The sequence below is a fragment of the Lethenteron reissneri genome, chromosome 28, assembly GCF_015708825.2.
Source record: "Lethenteron reissneri isolate LAM-NWPU_2019-01 chromosome 28, ASM1570882v1, whole genome shotgun sequence".
Lineage (NCBI taxonomy): Eukaryota > Metazoa > Chordata > Hyperoartia > Petromyzontiformes > Petromyzontidae > Lethenteron > Lethenteron reissneri.
In genome coordinates, this window is record NC_083806.1 from 6185601 (window position 1) to 6209866 (window position 24266).

A 24266-nucleotide genomic window follows, 5' to 3' on the forward strand; every position below is an offset into this window, starting at 1 on the left:
GAACTCCTCCATTCCAAAATTGGTACGATCCCCTAAGCATTACACTTTATATCTTCACTCATTGCGCGACACTTTAAGTCTGAGCCACTGTGAAAACCCAAACTCCGGGTTGCCCATTCACCAACCCAAAGCGACCAATTGGATTACAAACTTGATTTGGGGCTTTCGTGACTGCAGGGATTACTCTTTGGTTCTTTCGATAAAGTCACATAGAAAGAGAAAATGATAAATTAAATAAAAGCATACGACGTTTCGATTGCAACACAAGCAATCATCATCAGGTACAAATGAAAGCTAAAACAAACCTAGTAAACTTAGAAATATAATGCAATACAACACAGAGTCGGCTAACATAACAGTTAACCAGGTAGGGTGTTGACTGTTATGTTAACCGACTCTCTGTGTTGTTTGCATGATATTTCTAAGTTCACTAGGTTTTTTTTAGCTTTCATTTGTGCCTGATGACGATTGCTTGTGTTGCAATCGAAACGTCGTACGCTATTATTTATTTATTTTATTTTCTCTTTCTACGCGACTTTGCCGAAAGAACCAAAGAGTAATTGGATTATATCGACAGACTCCACCTTCATGGTCCGTGCAGGGAGGTAAATTTGGTGCGGGACCAGGACCGGTCAAGATGTCAGCCATGGCTGGGAATTGAACTGGGGGTTGCTGGGTGCATAGCGCCAGTGAGCATACCACTGCACCACCACCCCCCACAGTTGCTAACATTTACAGTATTCGAACTTTAAGCCTTACTGGGTGCTTATAATGTGTAAAAAAAACATAACTCGGCCGTAAATACCGATCAGTTGAACCAATCGTGAAAATGACACTGCCTCAACTTGATCTCTCTACACAACCTCAGCTTGAGGAAGACAAGTGCAGTTAGCGAGTACAAATGAAGGCCGGCACGGCACACGAGGGGGTGGGTGGCCAGCACCACGCCCGGCCGCCTTTGTCTCCCCAGTGGCAATGTTTACACACCGCACCAGGTACTAAATTTGCGGGCCAAGTTGACCTAGGGGAGGCCTAGACCGGTTCCGATATTCGTCACCGATGTTGGCCATGAGTGGGAATCTAACTCGGGGGCCACCGGGTTCGTAGCACGGCGCACTATCCGCTGCGGCCACCACTCCCCGCCACAACCACCACCACCACCACCGTGACCGTGTCACAGGGCCCACACAAGCCAGCCTCCCACCCCCCCCCCCCCCGCCAGGCCCACCTGGTGCCCTTCACGCCGTCCCCCGAGCAGCGGCCTTCGCCCCGCCTGACCGCCTCGGCCTGGCACTCGACGCACACCCTGCGCCCGGCCTGCAGGAGACGGAGCCACGGAGCCGCGGCGCTCCGGCTGGAACACGACGACGACGCGTCGTCCACGCGGAAGAACACGCACGAGCTGGGGGGGGGGGGAGGGGTGGGCAGTCACATCAGTTGTGATATTTGAGTCCGGTCAGTATGTGGCAATACAGCAAGTAGGTTACGGACCAACTCAGTGGGGGGGGGGGGCGGGGTGGGGGGCAATCATGCACGCAGGCACGTCACTCGTGATCTTTGAGTTCAAGCCCGGTATGTGGCAGTACGGCAGGTGCGTTGTGGTCTCGTACGCGGGTGGTCCTGCGGTGTAATGGTCGGCGCACTGGACTTTCAACGTGCGTCGACAGCTCAAATTATCGGCCTTCTGGCCCGATGTGTAATCGTGGCAGCAATTTGTTGGCGATACCGCGGGAGCAGTGGCCAACGGCGCGCACACTGGCCTCGCGAATTCAGTGCGGGGCTCGCGAGCGGTGGCGTTTGCTCGCGTGTTTCACTAGACGCGCCGGCAATTTCGCTTTTGAAAAAAGTGGGGTCGCCTACAATGCAAACGCCATCCTCCACTCGTACCCCGTGGTCAATACACCACTGATGAAGGCCTCCCTCATGCCGTGTAGAAAGTGGAATTCGTTGGCCATACTTCACCACGCTGGTCAGTGCGGGTTGGTGAAGAAGACACCCAGGACCGGAACAGATTTCGCCGCTGATGTTAGCCGTGCCCATGAATCCAACTCTGATCGTCAGGTTCGTAGTGCAGCACGTTATATCCTCTGCCGTCATGGCTTTGCTAGATTAAATAATAACTGAAGATAATGGTAATAAATGGCACGGATGTTCATTGGCCAAGAAAGCCTTACAGTGTCGCAGGACTCATTTTCATGGTGGCCCTAAATTGGGTTTGACCGACCCTATTCGCGAGGTGGCTTTGTGGAGGAAGAATCCAAAGCACCCAGAGAAAACCCACCACACAGTCTTATGCACAGAAATATGCAAGAATCCAATCATTCACTGCAGATCTCCGGACCACCCTCGCAACTCGAGCCTACAACAGCGACGAGTACCGGGTTAAGTCTCGCGTCCATCAAATAACCAGGCTCAAACCTGCTGCTTAGCTTTTGAGATCTGGCGAATTTCGGGTACATGCAGGAGGTAATGCCACATGCGCAGCCTGTGTGCATCGATTCACTGCTGGAGGAGGGCTTGCCTACACCATGCGGGCAGAGAGAACCATCGGACTACGCTTCACCAAAATGCACAGTATAGGCTGAAGGTGGTGGCCGGTTGTGGTGGTGGGGTGGGTGGTGACAGCAACAATGGGATTTGCTGCAGTGCCCCCGACTGCCCAGAGCATCTTCTACACGAGTCTAATGCTCGGTGGCCGTCTATCAAAGCTCTAATCCAGGCTTAAAAAATTAACCCGTAAAAACAAAGTTTTTCACTATAAATCCTTTATATGCGTGGCATCGGTTTTATTTTATTATTCATTTCTGTTTTTCTTGAGTAAGAGAGTTTCATTTTTAAATCCTTTATATTAAGTTCGCTTGCTTGCTTGCGTGCTTGCTTGCTTACGACCGTGCAAATCTTTCGGTCGTTTTTTAACCCACTTCCCGTGATCCAATCGAGCTGACATTTTCCACACAGACTCGTTGTCCCAGACAATTAATGTTCGTGAAAAAAAATTCCCAAAAATTGTATACTTTTTAGGCAAAATTTTTTTATTTTACATATATTCAAATAGAACTCATTCATCACTTTGGCTGAACGTCACAGTATAAGAGCCCAGGGCGTAACCCCTCCATAGGCCGTGGCGGAGTAGCGCAGTTGGTAGCGCCCTCGCTTCCCATGCCAAAGGTCGCGGGATCGATCCCCGCGTCCTCCACAGGCATATATTTTTTTAATCCTTTATATTAAGTTCGCTGCCACGCATATAAAGGATTTATAGTGAAAAACTTTGTTTTTACGGGTTATACTTATTAAATCCTTTATATTAAGTTCGCTTGCTTGCTTGCTTACGACCGTGCAAATCTTTCGGTCGTTTTTTAACCCACTTCCCGTGATCCAATCGAGCTGACATTTTCCACAGACTCGTTGTGTGTGACAATTAATTTTCGTGAAATTTTTTTTTCCAAAATTTTACACTTGTTTAGGGAAAACAAATTAAATATTTAATTACCAATTGCTTAATGGTGCAATGCAATCATCTGACCCATAGATTGCAGCCATCTCAAGCCAGAGGACGAGAGAACTCTAGCCGCCACGCATATAAAGGATTTAGAGTGAAAAACTTTGTTTTTACGGGTTTACTTGTTATCACATTGGTATTTTAAATTAAATATGAAAAAAAAAATTCCTAAAAAGTAAATAAATTGTCACGCACAACGAGTCTGTGTGCAAAATGTCAGCTCGATTGGATCACGGGAAGTGGGTTAAAAAACGACCGAAAGATTTGCACGGTCGTAAGCGCGCAAGCAAGCGAACTTAATATAAAGGATTTAAAAAATCGGATCAACTCCGGGGGTCCGATGGGATCGGGCGATATCGTCACGGGCTGTGAGATCAGGAGGTCCGAATTTAGGGTGAACGTCGGCACTTCAGTTTGCGGTCGACCTTCGAAGTGGACTGCGACCCCATGGTCCCCCCCCACCATGATACGTGGCTCAAACAAATCACTCGAGATGCCGGAATGGTAGCAAGAGCAGTTGATACAAATGCGGTCACAAGAGGTCACCACACATGTGGTGCAATGGTCCTCCCCGCTAACTTACGCGTTACAAACGAATCGCCGTCGTTTGGCCAAACCTCGGAATCCTCACCTGGTCGCGGGCTCATTTTTCATCATGTGGGGCCTCTTCCAGGGGTCGTTTGTGCTCCGTGTGTAGTAGTTTGGCAGCAGCTGGGCCACTTCTGCACCCGACGATAAATGGTATCGGGTCGCATCGTCAACAGTCACAAAATGTTACGACACGCACACAAAAAATAATTTATTTTCTGTTTGTTATTGGTTTGTATCGCTATCTAAGGGAGGTAGCTGGGTGGCTCTAAGGCAGGGGTGGGGAACATCCAGCCCGCGGGCCGTAGAAGGCCCGCAAAATCATTTGGTCTGGCCCTGCCAAGGCAACCGTAGGCGGGACTCGAAATTCAATAAATCTAGGAGCAAACCTGGAAAAGCAGTTGCGAGTAGCAACATCAGTCAATACCAGCTAACACACACGCATCGCCAAAGAGAAGCAGTTCCAGCCATCACATTAGGGGCGAGTTAATTAAATGTTTGGCCAAATATAACGGGCTCATTTTTAAGTTGATAATTTTGTATGGCCCGCGAATGATGTTGTAAATATCCAAATGGCCCTTGGCAGAAAAAAGGTTCCCCACCCCTGACCCAAGGGCAGAGCACCAAGCTGGCACCGCCGAGATCCGGGGTTCCAATCCAGGTTTGTGCCACCTGTGATTGAACCAGATGCTCAAGTTTGGCACGCAAAAATAACCAAATCACATTAAATTGAGTTCTGCGCCGAATGTCACAAAATTTCAGATCTGAGAATTTATTTTTAAATTGCTTTGAATGTCATGGAAAGAACGTTACTCTCTGTGATAGGACAGTTGGGAAAGTGCCGCTCCCTACTGTGTGCATCCGAGGTAGCTCTGCGAGATCTACTTCAGTGGGCCGCTCTGTCAGACAATGAATGGGTCGCACCGCTCTGCAAAAGATCCGGATGGAAATGATTTGTCCCGTGACACGATTGGAATCTGAATATTAAGACTGAAGGAATCCGATGAGCTATGAAGCGCCTTTTCACACATTGCAAGTCCACACAATGCCGATATAGCACGACATGTATAAAAATGGGTAAGTTACCAAAAAAAAAATCACACGATGATTTTAATCATTACCCAAACCAGTTGTGCGCTGGAGAAATCGAGACAGGCGATCCTTCATTTTCGTCCTTTGAACCAGGACTCGCGCCAAAATCACGCTACGCCACTGGAGTGTCCGTCTCTCGCCAACATGCCGTGCCGTTCACCTCGTATTCCTTGGCACAGCTGGAGCGAGTGGCTGTAGCAGCCCTGGCGCTGGCGCAGTTGGGGACACTTGGCTCCTCCGTTGTGCGGAGGCACCGTCACTTGGCGACTGCGCTCCCGGCTGCCCACGCCGCACGCGCTGCTGCAAGGCGACCAGGCGCCCCAGCTCAGCACCGCGCAGTCGGTGGCTGCAACCAAGACGAGACAACGTTAACAGGGGACACAGACGAGGCAAACTCGGACAATGTAAATGGAAATTATTTTCGCTAGATTTTGCAGCGGGGGTGAGGCTTCTTAAATTAAATGCTGTTGGGTAGAAATGTGTTGTTGGCAAGTGCACTCCGGCTACATGGGTAGGGCTATGTCACTGAAAAAAAAAATACTTATTTGCAATTTTATGACCACGTGCTGTTGTAAAGCATTGTTTGCCAATAAAATAAAAATAACCAAACTTCGATTTGACTCATCCACGACCACAACGCGAAGCCTGCGAGTTCAAATCTCCGTTGGGGATTGACTCTGGCCCCAGAATTCCTCCGGGATGGACAAAATATGCACCACTTTACAAGAAGACAACAGCCGTTGGTCTTTCTCCCCCAGGCGCCGCTCGCCACGTAAAACGCTGGCCTCAACCGTGGGAATGAGGAATTAACACCAGCGGCTGCCAACAACGAATCGGCACAGGCGCACGATGTACGTTTGAGAAGGTGCTATTCAATGTGCCCGACCCGTCGGCAAGTTACACAGCAATCCATGTACAGGTCCACCACACAATTCGTGTGACCCTTCTCAAAAGCTGCTTTAATTTTTGTTTTACACTGGTGGGACCCTCCTGGTTACACCAGCCCACAGGGGATCATTGTGTTCGTCCGTCCATCGTGCATCCAAAAATGGGAGGGGTGGGGCTGGGTGGAGAGGGGAGGGGCTGGTCACTCCATGGTGCCCTTATAAAACTCAACGTTTAACCTACTCACGCCGGCTTGTGCCCGCCCTCACAGTCGGCCATATTTGCGGAATACACTATGCCGCCGTTGACCCTGGCCATTGACCGAGCAACCCAACGTTCCTACCAGGTCCCTCCGCAGGAATGTGTTACCAGGTAAGGCCCACTTGAGCTTTATTGTTCTTTTTCAGAAGTGTATTGCAATGTGTGACCACAAATGACAGCTCAACGAAGTTGGCTTATTTATATCAGCCAAAAACTCTAAAAAGGCATGTTTCTGAACGTGGAATGAAAACCCGGAGGATCTGGAGAAAAATCCACACGACCACGAGAATATACAAACTCCAAATATGCAGGCTCGGGATCGAACCCACGAGCACCTGCATACTAGGAGAGGAAGTTAACATCTCGCCACAGCGGCTCTCCGATTGTGAAGGCCATGGCCTTCCGATGTTTACAGAGAGGCAGAGCGATACGAAATATGTCACACGTGTACCGAGATTGACAGGTGCCGTGTAGAACCCTTTGAAAGTGAATTATCGTTTCCGATAAAACTTCTGCCGATTTATTTTCAGCGAAGGAGTCTACCAACGGGCCGCCCTGTATGAAAACGCAAAAAAAGTTTGACTTTCGTCGACACGTTTTCGTCAAATTCCGGCCCGCGTCCTCGGCTGGTGTTTACGAAGGACGCTCCCCCGCGCACACGTTCGCGACGTGTTGCCGGCTCGCGGCGTCCGTGCCGTTCCACCGACCGCAGCGCGGCGTGTGCATGGTGGACAGAAGGAATTCGATGCCAGCCCGTCACGTCGTTGTTTTGACACCACCTTTTCCATCGTAAGATTATGGGTGGGAGTGGAGATATTGAATGCCCCTTGCAAAGGATAAACAAAACCCCTGGGGCAATGGGTAGAGGCTCGGTGCGTCTTTTTTCCCAGCGTGCCACACGAGAGAGTCTCATAAAAGGCAAGTGTGCGTGCGTCTCTGTTTGGATCTAGGGAGCGGTGGTGCAGCGGTTAGAGTCCTGCGCTACAAACCCTGGCAACCCGAGTTCGATTCTCGCTCACGGCTGCCAACACCAGTAATGATTATTATCTGAACCGGCTCCTGGGCATCCACTAGGTCGACTCGGCCTCAAACGAGTACCTGGTGCGATGTGTAACCATCGCCACTTAGGGAGACAAAGGCAGCTAGGTGTGGTGCTGGCCACCCAAGCCCTCGTGTGCCATGCCAGCCTTCATTAGGTGCTCGCTAACAGCACTTTCCCAACAAGTCCGTGAAGGCTATACAGGGGACCTTTGTCTTGGGAGCAAGGCTGTTTACTGCGAGTCGTTCCAGCTCAGTTATGCGCCGCGGGACATTTTACAGAGCGAACGCAAGTCGACGGCGGTTCTCCGTGACCCTCGCGGACAGCTGGGATTTGTGACCTCCCCCACATTCCCCTCGCAGCCACGAAAAATTTCACTTATCACACGGCCCACTCATCAGCTGGATTGAATCTGGGATTCTTTTTTGGTGCGCGCTTGGGGGCTTCCTCGAGTCCTTTGCTCCGATTGCACTCACAAACACACAGGGGGATTGTGGCCTCTGGACAAACTCTTCTGCTGCCGTAGGAATGTGGAATTCCCACAGCTGGGCTCAGGGACTGCACGCACGCGGGAGACGGGTCGCCGTCTCAACGGTCATCGGAGCAGGAAAGGACTTTGATTTTCACGTCGTGCGCCTCTCTGTGGCGGAAGGCTTTTTGTCGTTTGGTTTTGCTTGCTTTAAAGCGGCGTGTTTAAGCCAGGAATGCCGTCACTCAGTCTCAGGACTCTTTTTCAGGAGGGTCCTGCCAAGTTTTTTGCAATCGGGGGTGGGAAATGTTGGCGACAAAACTGAAACCTTTTGCAAGGAATCATGTTAACATCAATTACAATACTTGCAATTGTTTTTTGTTTGCATTCTGACTGCAAGTATTGTGGTTAATGTAAACAGGAATCCTTGCAAAACGTTGCAGTTTTTGTCCCCAGATAAAAAGGGAAAAACCCCTATTATTATTTATATTTTGGTACTGGCAAAGGAGGCCCCATGATGTAGTTTACAGGTAATTTTTCAATATTTGGATGCGGTTTGGCCAATACCAGTTGCATTGTACGTGATGGTGGTTAACTATAGGAAGAAATAAAAAAATTCGGGAGGAAACCCATGCAGAACAAGGGGGGAGGGACATTACGAACTCCACACAGGCACACACACACACACACACGAGTCGAAAATCGAACCCAGGCCCCCATTTTTTTGCCGTGAGGCACGCGTGTCGGCCACCGTACCAACTCCTGCCGTCTTGTCTCGAACGTTAAAGCAAAAGTGAGAGGCACTTTGACGACTGGCGTTTTTCCACAGCAAAGTAAAAAAAGAGAATAAACTACGCTATCGTGTTGTAATAACAGTCGATGTGAAAATGTTTAGCGGGAGTCGATTTCAGGCTATTTTTCAAAAAGATACCACGACGATTTACACTGCACACAGTCTGTAGAATCGTTATAATGAACCAAACAAACTTGTCATCTAAGATAAAGCCGAGTTATGCTGCTGAGATGGTTTATGAAATTCTCTCGTCGCTACGAAATAGCACGCATGCATGAGCTATGTGAAACACAAAACCACATGTCCTCTTGAATTGTGTAGAGTCTTCAAAGCGGGCATGCGCCATCGCAGGGTTAGATTTATGACGGCTCGGGAGGGGGGGGTGGAGCACTTCTTTGGAAGTTTCGATGAGCAGACATCCACTTTATAGCCAAACAAAATATCCACTTAGCCCAGCGGTGCTCAACACCACCTCGAGTATGGTAGCCCCTCAAATTGGAACCACCGGTCCCACCCCCCTCCCGGCTCTCCCCGCCACCATCCTCCGGCCCCAAGCCCCCCCCCCCCCAGATGACAAACGTCACAATACCCAGAGAGATGACACGACATGGCCACGCCTCCAAGTCTGCCTGTGCGGCGTTGGTAACGGCGTGCGTTTCATGGTCGTGGTGTATCGGTATGCTTTGTGTTGGTCAGGAATTGTATTCACGTTGTGTTTAGATCGCCTTATTTTAGAGAAGAGCCTACAGGAGGCAGCTTGTACAGAACTACTTCCGAGGGATCCCTTCAAGTGAACTGGTTTAAGCAACACGCTGTGGCACAATTTCATACATGCCCTGCTACAGATAAAGGTTTGTCACATGGCAAGCTAATGTTTATTATTAATACTATTCCAAGAGATGGAATTTATCCAACTTCAGTGGGGGGACAAAAACAAATGTATTGCAATGTGTTTTCCGTGATCCAAGCTCAGACCATCAACTCAATAGACTTGCAAATCACGGGACTGACGCAAAACGGATTCGAACCCAGGGTTCTTCAGCCCTGAACCACCCGGCCACGTCAGTCCAATCATTCTGTGCGTTCACAGTTTCAGCTGGCAACAATGGTGCATCATGTAACTTATAAGCGAGTACACCACTCATAGTCCAAGATGCATGGCTAGCGTGGAAGAGTAGGCCAGTACCTTGTTAGAGGGCCTCGTGAGCTCCCACTAATGGAAGATCTTCTGCAAGCAGTGATGTGAACAAGCAATTGCAGGGCTGCAGCCTTTAACTTCCCTTTATTATTATAAAAAAATAATATTTAAACATTGCCAAGTTGCGTTCAACGCCACCTTTAAAAATAAACAGAGCCATTCAGTGCTATTCCTCACAGGCAAATGACCACTTCTCTGATGGATTACATCAGCGTCTTGCAATGGTGTCTCATAGCGCAGCAGTCGTGCCTCGTGTGTTACGCGTGGCACCTGCGGTTTCCCAGCGTCATGACACCGCTTGGCACGGGGAAAACTAAAAAACGTAATTTATTATTTTTACCACAGTAAAGCACGCCGAGGTATTAGCTCTTTTTCAGAAGTAACCTTGCCACAAATGTACGTATATTGAACTTTCGCACCGAGCGTGGCCAACCGTGCTAAAATCGGAGGTGCGACCGCTCAACTTGGTGGCTGACGTGGAAATTTATAGCGGCCAAATAATCTAAAAACGCACGTTTCTAAAATGTGGAGGGGAAAATCGGAGGACCCGTAGCGAAACCTACGCGACCACGGGGAGAGGACACACGAAAACTCCGAATATACAGGCTTCGTCAGGGTCGGGATGGAAGCCCACACACGCGACTTCCTGCAGACCAGGCGAAGGAGAGAACATCATCTCGCCACCACAGCACTTCACAGCGGCCAGCGGCACTCGTGCCAAGACGAGGCCAACAGCCAGAAGCACGGTCGTGTACCGGCTGTCAAGAGTCGTACATCTGCCGTTACGTAACATGTTTAGAGTTGGACAGAGAGACGAAGTCTCAGTTCGTATGCCTTAGCCAGGTAGGCTAAAACGCATTATTAGATATACACAGATGAACTACTCATTTGCACAAAGTCACGTGCTGGTATATTAAACTTTCCGGTATATACTGAGGTGGGGTAACAATGCATCGATTCGTCAATCGACTATAATTCTTGCACGTGAGAATGAGAATTGAGAGTCAGTGGTGGAAATTACGTTTCCTATAGCGGGCACGAGTCCATACATAGGACAACCACTGTTGACTTCCATGTGAAGCGGTACTTATTTTATCAACCCGAGGGAGCTGATAGGCTGAACCAACCAGCTGGGTTGTACTTGCGATGCATGAATATTAAATTGCGCATGTGTGTGACAATGTGGGGAGTGGTGGTGTAGCGGTTAGCGCACAGCACTACGAACCCAGCAACCCAAGTTCCATTCCCGCTCACGGCCAACACCAGTGACGATTATTTGAACCGGTCCTGGGCATCCCCTAGGTCCACTCAGCCTCAAATTAGTACCTGTCGTGATGTGTAAACATCGCCACCAGGAAGACAAAGGCGGCCGGGCATGGTGCTGGCCACTCACTCCCTTGTGTACCGATCCGGCCTTCACAGGTGCTCACTAACAGCACTTGCCCCAAAAGTCTATTAGGTTGTATGGGGGATCTTTGTCTTTTTTACAATCAAATATGCTTTATTCATATGGTTTACAGATATGACATTTACTTAGCCAGTGCAAACCGTATCAACGGGATGGGGAAAGGTGACAAAGACACAATGCAAACGGGACCTGCTCAGCGAGACAAAGCAGAAGCAATCGTAGAAATTCCGATGAATTTCTTCTGGCGGGAGTAACTTAAATTGCCTTGTGCAATGTGTATCGTATGCGTTTTACTCAATTACATAGCACAATCGCGTAATTTTTTTTCTCTCCTAAAGAGAGACATTGACCAGGCGTGCGCTTATAGCACGGATTTAACCGCGAGGAGTTTTTGTGCACCCCACAAATTCCTGACAATATCCTCTCAAGATAAATCGTTAACTCTTGAGCAAATCATTGTGGGCTCGCAAGGACGGAACCACAGCAGACCACTGCTGGCTTGAGTTGTAAAAAACAAAAAAACGCCGCTCCAGTTGGGAGGTGACCGGGTGGCTCTGATCAGAGCAGAGCATTCAGCCAGGATCGCCGAGATCCTCAATTCAAATGCTCAATTTCAGCCACCTGCAATCGAACCCAAACTCGCGCGTGTCTCATTAGCGCTGCCGTAAAGACGTTTTGGGCAGTGGCCCTCCTTCAATAGCAGGCGCCACGGTGGCGAGACGTTAACTACCTCGCCTGGTGTACAGGAGGTCGTGGGTTTGATCCAGACCCCGACGCCTGTATGATATGGAGTTTGCGTCTCTCTCTCCCGTGGTCGCGTGGATTTTTTGCCGGATTTTTCCACCACATTTAGAGTCATCGTGCGTTGAGTGTTTGGCTGCTGTAACTTTACACGCGATAAGCCACTTCGTTGAGCAATCATTAGTGGCCAGGTGCAAAGCTCAGTCGGCCTTAACAGGTAAAATAAAAAAATAAAATAGTTTTTCATTAGGCATTCAAACAGATTATCCAGCGATGCTGCTGCATTGGCAGTGGTGAAACAAGCACAAGAAACAAAAACCCACCCGCATTCCTCAATAATACTGTGGCCTTGAAAAGGGAATATATAGTGGGTAACGTTTCGGGCAATGGTCCTCCTTCAGAGCACATTACATAGAGAGGCGCGAGAGACCGAGTGGATGAGAGTTGGAGGACCCATGGTGGGAAGTGCGGTCTACAATTTGTATCCACTCCGTGTCACTGGCCTCAAATTCTGAATCAGAATATGTATTTCTACTGGAAGAATCCGATGAGCTATGAAGCTCTTTCTCACAGACGTCCAGTAAGGGGCAGGTCAAAAGTGTGACCACAACAATCAATACAAAACACGACAGATTCAACGTGATGTTCACCACAAAAGAGGACCCAGATGATTGTGAGCTTTCGTTTTTTGCTTTAGACAAACAAGACGCTGACAATAACGAAATAAGTAGGCGTGAAATGTCGTACATGGAGGACGGCGGATGAAACCCGGATTCGAACCCAGGATTTCAGCGGTGCTGGCCCGGTGCTCTGCCCGCTTCGATCATTCAAATCGGCAGAGTTTCAGAAAATTTCACGAGGCCACCCTTGGGTGCCGCCCCCCCCCCCCCGACTCACCCACCCACCTCGCCATGGGCACACATACGTTGTGATCAACGTCCCCGCCGTACAGAAGTAGTAGAAGAAGTGTCCCTGACCACTGTGAGTCACTCGGCTCCCTATTCAAGGCATTTTTCATTTCACAAAGAGTTGCTTAGACATTTGGCAGCAATTCACCGGCACTAGGAGATACGGGGGGGGGGGACGGGAATTACAATAATAACAAAATCATTCAATCTATTTATGCTGGAACAGCAATAGTGGATGCACAGTTGTTATAGTGAGGCATTTGGATCGTCATTCTGTAGGGAATGATTAATTCAAATGGGTTGGTTTGTATATTATGTCTGTATATTTATATATACAACAAAAAAAAAGTTTATTCAGGACCTATCCAGCAAGAGAGCGGAACTTTGGCGCAGTAGTTAGTTAGTGCACTGCAACATAAAAAGGCGACTGGTATCCCAACTGGTCCTGCACCTGCCTCTTCAACCGCACTAACCGGCGTGGTGAAGTATGGTCAAACAACCCCATTGACAGACACAGTGTGGGGAAGGACTTCATCCATGCAGCAGTGTCTTGGCACAGGGCTAGAATTTTTTTTTTATTGACCAGCAAGACCCCAACCCTAAAACCACATATGGTCACTTGGCCACTTACATTTTTGTTAGATACATGGAGAAAAATGCAAACCCGCAAGTTTTCCCATTTACTTCACAATATTATGCAGACTCGGAAAAATCACATCTTAAATCGTAAATTCGATTAATGCTACTTTACGAAGCTTTGCAGCTCACCGAGCCAAAAGACCTACTGTGCTGCGCGTGATTAAATTCGTTTTTTTTTTTGTACCGAAACGTCCTTGTAAAATCTGCTTTGGAGTTTGGGACAATGCAGTGCACATTGTTAGAGTAGTCTCAATTGTCCACTGATGATCATCCCATCCCGAGCGGGTAAAAAAAAATACAAAAAGAAACTGGCAATGCCATCGCTCAGTCTCTCTGCGATGACTCACTGGCTGGAACACACTTCAATCTGGGTTTGACCTCCAAAACAAAATGCCATTATATGTTTTAAGGTGGGTGCTTTTGCCAGCTCATCAATAATACATCGGCAACATAAGTATAGTGATAAGTAAACTGTCCTTGGAGTTGTTTCTCATATGTTATGCGTGCATTAGATTTTAAAGATGAGCTATTTAACAAACAAAAAATAACATCCCGTTACTTTATTGTACATTTGAGGGAATTCTCAGTTGCAAAATGCTGAGACGAGCATTTTAAAAAAATATTTCGCGCACGTTTTTGGCACTGACTCTTTACGTCTGTAGCTCTCCGATGCATTATCTGGATGTACCGCGTGCTATTCGGCATGATGTCCGACGTTTCGCGCCTATGTAGCCAAGAGCCAACTTCAGAGACTGCCTTCAGTTCAAGAAGAAACCGAGGCAGAACCGTCAGGGCACGTGGACTGAAACCCGAAAAACACGGAGAGCTGTTGCTACAGCAGCACAACCGCAAAAAAAAACCCTGCGCAGTGGAAAAAGCTTTTTCTAAAAATACACAACTACCTGCACATTGTAAACCACGATCTCCAAGCATGTCAAAATTCCGTTAATCCTGAATCGGCCGCAAAGCTTTCAGCTTTCACCAAGGTTACATAAAGCACTCCGAAGCATTAGTTCAGGCTGCGACCACCAGGCAACCTTTGTGTGTGATCTCAGGCGCAGTGGAACGGAGTTCAACCTTTCGTCACCCATGACGAGCAGGTTCACGTTTCTGTTAAAATCGCCATCCGCACATCACACTGAACCAGATGACAAAATTATTTCTTAAGTGTGCAGTACAGTACTCTCTCTCTCTCTTATCTGATTGTGCTGCGCAAGGCGAAGAGGGATGTGTTGCACACTCGAAATTAAGGACGTGGGCAGGTGCTCCAAATCGAGGGCAAACACATTTATTGTGGTTAATCTGAAAGATGCAACAGCACGTGTGTCACACACAGCAATCTTCACAGAGTCGCCATTAACCACGTGACTGGTGTACAAGTCCGGTTAATCAATAACCCTGCCAGCCCCCTACAGGCCCAACTCCGTTATCGCATGCTGCTGTACACACGCATTGATGCACTGCACAGCACATCAGGACTTTCACAGAACCACACTTTACTCCCTTGCTGCACAAGGAAATAATTAAAAAGAGCGATCCATTCCTAAATGTGCCACAGATGGATGTTCGGGGCGGACCTTTTAATTTGTACACACACTCACCTTCTTGCGGAGCATTATGGGTAAAAGCATATACGGCAAAAAAACTCAGTACTCACCCTCCACTTACAAAATACAAATGGTTTTCAGTCCGTCCACCTGCTGGCTGGTGATGTTGGTCAGCAAAGAAACTACTCCAAAGCATCAAAAAAGTTTCATTTAAAATGGGGAGACACAGAATGGTCGGTTGTGTTTACGTTTTATCTGTATTCTGACAATGCAGTGCAATGCAAACCTTGTTATCCGTTTTAACGTGCGAGATGCTGGGGAAGATCCTGAAATCCGTGTTTACGTGCAAACCACTCCAATTACGCGGGTGGAAAAGCTCAGATAACGGGGTTTAATATTTCACCACTTTGGGAGGTCACCTCGTTTCACCATCATCACCATCATCATCAGCCATGGTCAAGCCACTGCTGGGTGAAGGCCTCTCCAAGCCGCCACCATCTCTCACCGTCTCCTCCCTCTACAAGGACAAACATCTCAAGATAACTGGATGAATTTCCCACCACTACTTACAGTCGTTCCTTTTATCAGCACGAAAGCTCTGATGATAGGATTCATGCAGTACGAAACCACTTCCCGTGACTCATCCATTCCATGCAGAAAGCTCAGATAACAGGATAAACATAACACCATTTCGATTTAAAGCTTTCTTGACTGCATGGATTCATATACTTGGTTATTTCGGTAAAGTCACGTAGAAGGGAAATAATAAAATTATATAATTAAAACTTAATAAGATAAAATTCTCACGACGTTTCGGCCACAACGCAAGCAGCCGTCCTGAGGACCTGAGGACGGCTGCTTGCGTTGTGGCCGAAACGTCGTGAGAATTATTTTGCACAGATCAATTTAAAAACACAAACAATAGCACATAGATGGTTAAACGGAATTTGATTACATTTTGGGTTTGGCCAAGCACACAAACCCATCCACAAACACAAGTGGGGCATCAAAGCAGTGCGCTTCTGTTTAAAGCACTGGCTACTTTATGGGGGTCGGGGGGGGAGAGACATGTGTCAAGAAACGGCAGCATTAGGAGGCCGGGTGACTCACAGGTCACAGAGCCAGCACCGCCAAGAGTCTGGGTTCGAGCCCAGGTTTTAGCCACCCGCGATACATTTTAAAGGTCGCACTCATCGCAGACAAAGTGCTCGCCATGGATGAACCACAATAACTTGCAGATCTCAGTATAAACCATCATCATCACGCAAACTCCGGTCATCCTCGCAGCGGCGGTGTTTGGATAGCCATCGAACAAAGATGCGCTTCTGTGACCGTCTGGAATGCTCTTTCGATATTAGGAAGCCACTGGAGCTATGCACTTTTAAAATTACCTATATTGAAAACGTATTTATTTAGAAAAACATTGTGTCGAGTTGGGCGTCCTTCCCCCGCCCCTCCGATTAGTGCAGTTGGCCGTGTACGGTACGAAAGAAGTTCAACATTCGTGCATACAAAACAGAGTTCTCGTGTGTGGCAAGCCGATAGTCCCAGCCAGGTCGCCAAATGACTGCACAACAATCCCACCGCGAGCAGGAAAATCTGTCCACCGAACTTGGTCAAATTCCAATCACTTGAGAGTTAATACATCAATTTGACTGCCGTGTGGCGAACGTTTGCGCGACCTCGGCTGTGTGACGGAAGGAAGGCAACGTGAAGGATTCTTTGGTGGGGTGGGTGGGTGGGGGAGATGCCCTCTCAGCTGGTCTCGATTGCACAAGGTCCACTGCTCGAGAGATTACCGAATGGATTATTTTTCTCGTGCCGTCACGATGACAGCACACTTGGAATAAAGCGCGGGGGGGGGGGGGGTGGCAGTGGGGGACCCTAAAAATAAATAAAATAATCCACAGTATATTGACTCATTCTTAAGAATGTAAGACTGTGACTCTTTCTGTGTTGAATGTTTCAGAATTTCCAGAGTGAAAAAACAACAGCTTTATAGATTGCCTCGACATTTTATTTGACATTTAACCGTTTGATCATTTGACATTCGGACAAAAAAATCTGTTTAGTGGGGAGAGGGTTCCCCCCCCCCCTCCTTCACCGACTTTAGGGCAAATAAGATTCCTGTTGCAAAGCCACGTGTGTTTTATTTTTCTCCCTGTTCATCAAAATGTGTCAGATTGCAAGCAGGAGAGGGGGGGGGGAATCCACACGCGCACACGAACGAAATGTCTTAGCCCAAGAATGCTCGCTCAAAACAAAGACGTTGTCAAAAGAGCCCCAATGCAACGTGGCCATGATCTCTGCTCTCACGAGCGTCGCAAACTCCACAGATTGTATTTTCATTCCGAGACAAAGTAGCCCCCCCGCCCGCCCACCCCGTGACTGTCAAATCCGCGGAATGCAAACACGCTGTACAGGTGTCGGACGTTTAAACGTTTAGTTAATACTTGAGCTAAGAATACAAAAAATATATATACGGTTTTAACATAAAAAGGAGCACACTCGATGTGTATACACTACATGATGTATAGAAACCCAGGCCTGCCTGGGCCTGTGCAGATTAAAGCGGAATGGTTAGAGCGAGCGGTGGATGAGAGTGATTATACATCAGGGAGTGGTTGAAGTAACAGAACACAAGCAACTCGGCGCACCATTCAAACGTGTGCACTCGACAATGACTACTCCCAAGGTATTGTGCCAAGCTCTTTTGTGTGACAATTAAAAAACACAAATTACAGCCATTATACCAACAACAACAACATTACAAACTAAAGCACTGCCGAATAAAGGCTGTGTCCGGTCATACTACCGGAGTAAAAACCTTATTATTAGTTTTCGTCATTTTTTTTATACTTCCAAAAAAAAGGCTCCCATAGACACTCTTCGTCCGTGCTGGTCAGTGCGGAGGGGGTTCAGATGTCGCTTGCCGTTGACGTTAGCCGTGGCCAAACAACCGCCCGTGGGTCGCCGCGTTCATGGCCACGTGCGCAAACTCCCCCACTGCACCACGGGGCAGACAGTCTTCGGATATAATCTCGATTTGAAGCTTTCGTGACTGCAGGAATCCATACCTCACCTGAAGACGGTCGCTTGTTGTTGCGATCGAAACGTCGTGAGCTATTAATTTTTTCTACCTACGTGACTTTACCGAAAGAACCAAAAGAGTACGGATTCGGATATACACCGCACTGCCAATGGAGCGGTGGGGGGGGCACAGCGGTGAGCGCGTTGCAGTGCCATCATCACCACGACGACATTCCCACCAAGCCACGCTGACCAACGTGGGCGAGTATGGTCTAGCAATTCCCATAATCGCCACGGTGTCGAGGAGGCATTGATCCAGCAGTGGATTGTGAAAAGAAAAAAGGGGCTGTAAAATAATGTATTACCTTCAATTAAATTGTGAAATAGCAGCTACTGATTGCATCGGCTACTGCATGCTACAGTCGTGCCCCAACCTCTCAACCAATTATCATTTTAACGATGGCAACATCACACACCTCGTGATGTATTAAAATAAAAACTCCTTTAAAAAAAAATTCAAACAACGGTTTTAGTTTAAAGTGCACTAAAAAGTCAAGACAGTCGATTGGACAACGGGAAGTGGACGACATCTTGATTACAAGATTTGACCACGACATACAAAACAAGGAATGAAGTTTAATAACTTTTTTTTACAACTTCGTTTAACTCACCGTCGACAAGTACGTCAATGATGCGGCACTTGCTCCCACATTAACGCGTGGCTGCCGGCTTCTTGGGCGGGGCGATTCCAGAGTTTAGGGACTGCGGCGTTTGACCGACCCAAATATATATTTAATAAATAAGCCGCGTCCATACAAAATATTAAAATGGCTTTAAAAGAGGCAATTAATTGATTAATTGATGTCGATTTTGATAGAGCCATGCATTGTCACCGGATCCGAGTACGTGTGCAAAATTTTTAATTGATTGGACAACAGGAAGTAGACCAACTTTTGATTACAATATTTGACCACGACACAGCTTTCAAGTTTGAAGAAAACCGTTGAAATGAAAAAGCGTCCCTGTTATCCACCTTGGGATACAGCGACGATGATGTCAACGTGGAGTCCTCGCGTGGATTAAAAAAAACTCTCCGGCTCAGCAAGTTTGACAAGGCAAGCCACCCCAGGTGTGAACCAACTGGAAGGTTGTTCCCCCCCCCCCCCCCATACCATTCACAGCAGACGTAATGAACGCGCGACGCTGTTCAAGACTTTCGTGGTAAAAATATCGGCCTTCCCCACGTTCTGTAGTAACATCTCTCACACATGCACACGTCTGTATATATACGTACGTACCTCTGTCGATCCACTGCTGGATGAGGGCCGGGGTGAAATCACTGGTTATTGCATTCCTCTATGAAATGGACGGGGGGTGTTGGAATCTAACTGGCAACCTCTGCATTGCAAGGCCGTCGTGCGAACCCCATTGCCACCGCGCTCAGCGTTACCGACAAATCGCCTTCAACCATCGTCGATGCACAGCTGCACGAGAGGAGCGGGGATGTCCACACGCCGTACCAGTCACGGAGGGCTTCTTTGACCATTCTTAACGGTGCCTCTCAATGGCGGGTTGGTAGTAGAAGACCAAATACAGAGACTCCTCTACTTACGCACACTCGACTTAGGAACTTTCAGAGATACGAACAGACTTGTCCGTATGTCCAGTTGCCTGTTGGGACTGAGTTCAACCGCCGCGCAATAGCTGCTGGTGGCGGCGGCATCTACAGAACATTAAATACCAGTGGCATCTGCAGAACGTGAATAACCAGGTGGCATCTACATCTGCACCACTGTGAAGAACCAGCGGCATCTACATCTGCAGAACGTGAAGAACCAGTGGAATCTACATCTACAGGAGATTATACAATGTTTAAAGCCATTCCTCGTGGTTAGTGTACATGCCGTACAACATTTTTGGAATCGACATGCGTAAACTTACGAACAAATCTACTTAACAGATCTCTGCAACTTAACTCGTTCGTAAGTAGAGGTTTCACTTTATCCCGCGGCCCCCCTCCGCCCTCGGCACGTGCAAATAAACTTTTTAAAATAAAAAACCTTCATTTTTGAACATCTGCCTTTTTTACAGCACCACGATGCACAACTTTCAACCACTCTCTACAGTTCTTCAGGCCACGGCCCCAAACATCGGCCTATTAAATAGCAGTGCTGTTGTTATAAGTCAGTGTTAACAACGGTGTAATGAGTTGTTCAATTGTGCTTGAACGGGACTGGGCAAACATCGCTTCACCGGTTTTTCTTGGCAAGTTTTCAGCTTGTAACTTATTAAAACAAAACAAACTAAAAAGAGGGAAAAATCCCCACCCCCACTCCTCTCCAAACATATTTACAAAGCCACTCCCCTCTCTTAATGGTGACCCGTAAATATTTGTTATGCAAGTTTACAGCCGTTCCTTTGCAGCCCAAGTCTCCCATGAATCTGAGAAGGGACTGTCCATCGCCAAGTGTCCAGGGATTAGTAAAGGAGTACTTAAGGCTATAAAAAAATTAACCCGTAAAAACAAAGTTTTTCACTATAAATCCTCTATATGCGTGGCGGCTAGAGTCCTCTCGTCCTCTGGCTTGAGATGGCTGCCACCTATGGGTCAGATGATTGCCTGCCACCATTAAGCAATTGGTAATTAAATAAAATTTATTTTTTCCTAAAAGTGTAAAGTTATGGGAAAAAAAATTCACGAAAATAAATTGTCACGCACAACGAGTATGTGTGCAAAATGTCAGGTCGATTGGATCACGGGAAGTGGGTTAAAAAACGACCGAAAGATTTGCACGGTCGTAAGCGCGCAAGCAAGCAAGCAAGTGAACTTAATATAAAGGATTTAACAAGTAAACCCGTAAAAACAAAGCTTTTCACTATAAATCCTTTATATGCGTGGCGGCTAGAGTCCTCTCGTCCTCTGGCTTGAGATGGCTGCCACCTATGGGTCAGATGATTGCCTGCCACCATTAAGCAATTGGTAATTAAATAAAATTTATTTTTTCCTAAAAAGTGTAAAGTTATGGGAAAAAAAATTCACGAAAATAAATTGTCACGCACAACGAGTATGTGTGCAAAATGTCAGGTCGATTGGATCACGGGAAGTGGGTTAAAAAACGACCGAAAGATTTGCACGGTCGTAAGCGCGCAAGCAAGCAAGCAAGCAAGTGAACTTAATATAAAGGATTTAACAAGTAAACCCGTAAAAACAAAGCTTTTCACTATAAATCCTTTATATGCGTGGCGGCTAGAGTCCTCTCGTCCTCTGGCTTGAGATGGCTGCCACCTATGGGTCAGATGATTGCCTGCCACCATTAAGCAATTGGTAATTAAATAAAATGTCTTTTTTCCTAAAAAGTGTAAAGTTATGGGAAAAAAAATTCACGAAAATAAATTGTCACGCACAACGAGTCTATGTGCAAAATGTCAGCTCGATTGGATCACGGGAAGTGGGTTAAAAAACGACCGAAAGATTTGCACGGTCGTAAGCGCGCAAGCAAGCAAGCAAGTGAACTTAATATAAAGGATTTAACAAGTAAACCCGTAAAAACAAAGCTTTTCACTATAAATCCTTTATATGCGTGGCGGCTAGAGTCCTCTCGTCCTCTGGCTTGAGATGGCTGCCACCTATGGGTCAGATGATTGCCTGCCACCATTAAGCAATTGGTAATTAAATAAAATTTATTTTTTCCTAAAAAGTGTAAAGTTATGGGAAAAAAAATTCACGAAAATAAATTGTCACGCACAACGAGTATGTGTGCAAAATGTCAGGTCGATTGGATCACGGGAAGTGGGTTAAAAAACGACCGAAAGATTTGCACGGTCGTAAGCGCGCAAGCAAGCAAGCAAGTGAACTTAATATAAAGGATTTAACAAGTAAACCCGTAAAAACAAAGCTTTTCACTATAAATCCTTTATATGCGTGGCGGCTAGAGTCCTCTCGTCCTCTGGCTTGAGATGGCTGCCACCTATGGGTCAGATGATTGCCTGCCACCATTAAGCAATTGGTAATTAAATAAAATTTATTTTTTCCTAAAAAGTGTAAAGTTATGGGAAAAAAAATTCACGAAAATAAATTGTCACGCACAACGAGTATGTGTGCAAAATGTCAGGTCGATTGGATCACGGGAAGTGGGTTAAAAAACGACCGAAAGATTTGCACGGTCGTAAGCGCGCAAGCAAGCAAGCAAGCAAGTGAACTTAATATAAAGGATTTAACAAGTAAACCCGTAAAAACAAAGCTTTTCACTATAAATCCTTTATATGCGTGGCGGCTAGAGTCCTCTCGTCCTCTGGCTTGAGATGGCTGCCACCTATGGGTCAGATGATTGCCTGCCACCATTAAGCAATTGGTAATTAAATAAAATTTATTTTTTCCTAAAAAGTGTAAAGTTATGGGAAAAAAAATTCACGAAAATAAATTGTCACGCACAACGAGTATGTGTGCAAAATGTCAGGTCGATTGGATCACGGGAAGTGGGTTAAAAAACGACCGAAAGATTTGCACGGTCGTAAGCGCGCAAGCAAGCAAGCAAGTGAACTTAATATAAAGGATTTAACAAGTAAACCCGTAAAAACAAAGCTTTTCACTATAAATCCTTTATATGCGTGGCGGCTAGAGTCCTCTCGTCCTCTGGCTTGAGATGGCTGCAACCTATGGGTCAGATTATTGCCTGCCACCATTAAGCAATTGGTAATTAAATAAAATTTATTTTTTTCCTAAAAAGTGTAAAGTTATGGAAAAAAATTTCACTAAAATAAATTGTCACGCACAACGAGTCTATGTGCAAAATGTCAGCTCGATTGGATCACGGGAAGTGGGTTTAAAAACGACCGAAAGATTTGCACGGTCGTATGCGCGCAAGCAAGTGAACTTAATATAAAGGATTTAAAAATTACTGCGTTTGGGTCAAATTGTTTTTTTTTGTTTAGCAAAGCAAACGGAATTTTTTTCATTCTCCGAGTGTTACTTGATGAGCTTCCGATATTAGGAAGCCACCGAGTTAAGAGCCGCATGGCTCACAGGGTTATACCTAGTACAGGGGTCGGCAACCAAAATAACAAGAAGAGCAATTTCTTTCCAATTCGGTACAAAATTCAGTATTTCAAGAGCCGCAATGCATCTGAGTACATACGTACTCATCGTCAAGAAGCAGCCCGTAAAGAGCCGCATGCGGCTCCGGAGCCGTAGGTTGCCGACCCCTGACCTAGTAAATGAAACTGAAAATGAAATCATCTAGACCAGTTCTTAGCCTGGGGTGCATGCACCTACTAAGGGTGCGAGATGCCCTTTCGGGCACGTAAGTACAACTACTTTGTTTCATCAAACCTATGTATTTAATCAACATTATTCATTTTTTTACGATTGAAAACCAAAACGAGTGCAAGGCTGCAGTAAAGATTAAGAACCACTGATGCGGATTGAAAAAAACGTTTCTCCTGAAAACGGCTTTCTTGTTTAGGAGTTTCCCGTCCTTCGCCCCGCAACCTCCGATCAGCGCGGTTGGCTACATACGGTACGAAAGAAGTTCTACATGCATTCAAAGAATACAGACTCCAGGCACGTGCACAGTTCGTGGCACTCTGTGCAAGCAAAGCCACAGGGCCCGCACGAAGCTCGCTCAAAACGACCCCTGGACTCGTGACAAACAAACAAAGAATCGGGGAAAACCAAACATCAGCTCAAAATTCAAATACTCAAACACTCGCGCGCCAATTAATGTCACGTGAAAACAAACAAAGGGCAATCATCTCTCTTCATCCGTACCGCATCTATTTCTCTCTTCTCTCGTATCACTACATCTCTATTGTCCGTGTCTCTCATCTCACTACAGCTCGAGATCTTATGTCTCTCCTTCTTGCTGCCATTGTTCTCAAGTTGCTCTGGGGTCGGGGAGGGACCCAGGTCTCCCTCCTCCACTTCCGGTTGTGAATGCCCCCCCCTCCCCCCCTAATTCCAGCCACTTTCATGTCCCTGCTCATCTTATCCTTCCCATTCATCTTCACTCTTCCGCTCGTCCCCCTAATCTGTGTTTTAAAAAAAAAAACCTCTCCATCTGTATCTCTTGTCTACATCGCTTTTGTCATCCTACTGGGAGTTTATGAATCAAGGGGGCTGTGGGGAGTGGGGAGGGGGGGGGGCACAAACATAATTGCTGCTTTGGGCCCC

At 46.9% G+C, this 24266-nt stretch overlaps 1 protein-coding gene across 1 annotated transcript in view; it reads right to left on the bottom strand.

Annotated features, from left to right (window-relative positions):
• LOC133348868 (somatomedin-B and thrombospondin type-1 domain-containing protein-like) overlaps nucleotides 1–24266 on the bottom strand; it is a 38684-nt gene that overhangs the window by 9322 nt on the left and 5096 nt on the right. The window contains exons 2-4 of the mRNA XM_061561933.1: nucleotides 5340–5525; nucleotides 4131–4221; nucleotides 1229–1402 (exon numbers count right to left, since the gene is read on the bottom strand). Of these exons, the coding sequence (XP_061417917.1) occupies nucleotides 1229–1402; nucleotides 4131–4221; nucleotides 5340–5525 (451 nt within the window). The remainder of the gene's footprint in view (nucleotides 1–1228; nucleotides 1403–4130; nucleotides 4222–5339; nucleotides 5526–24266) is intronic.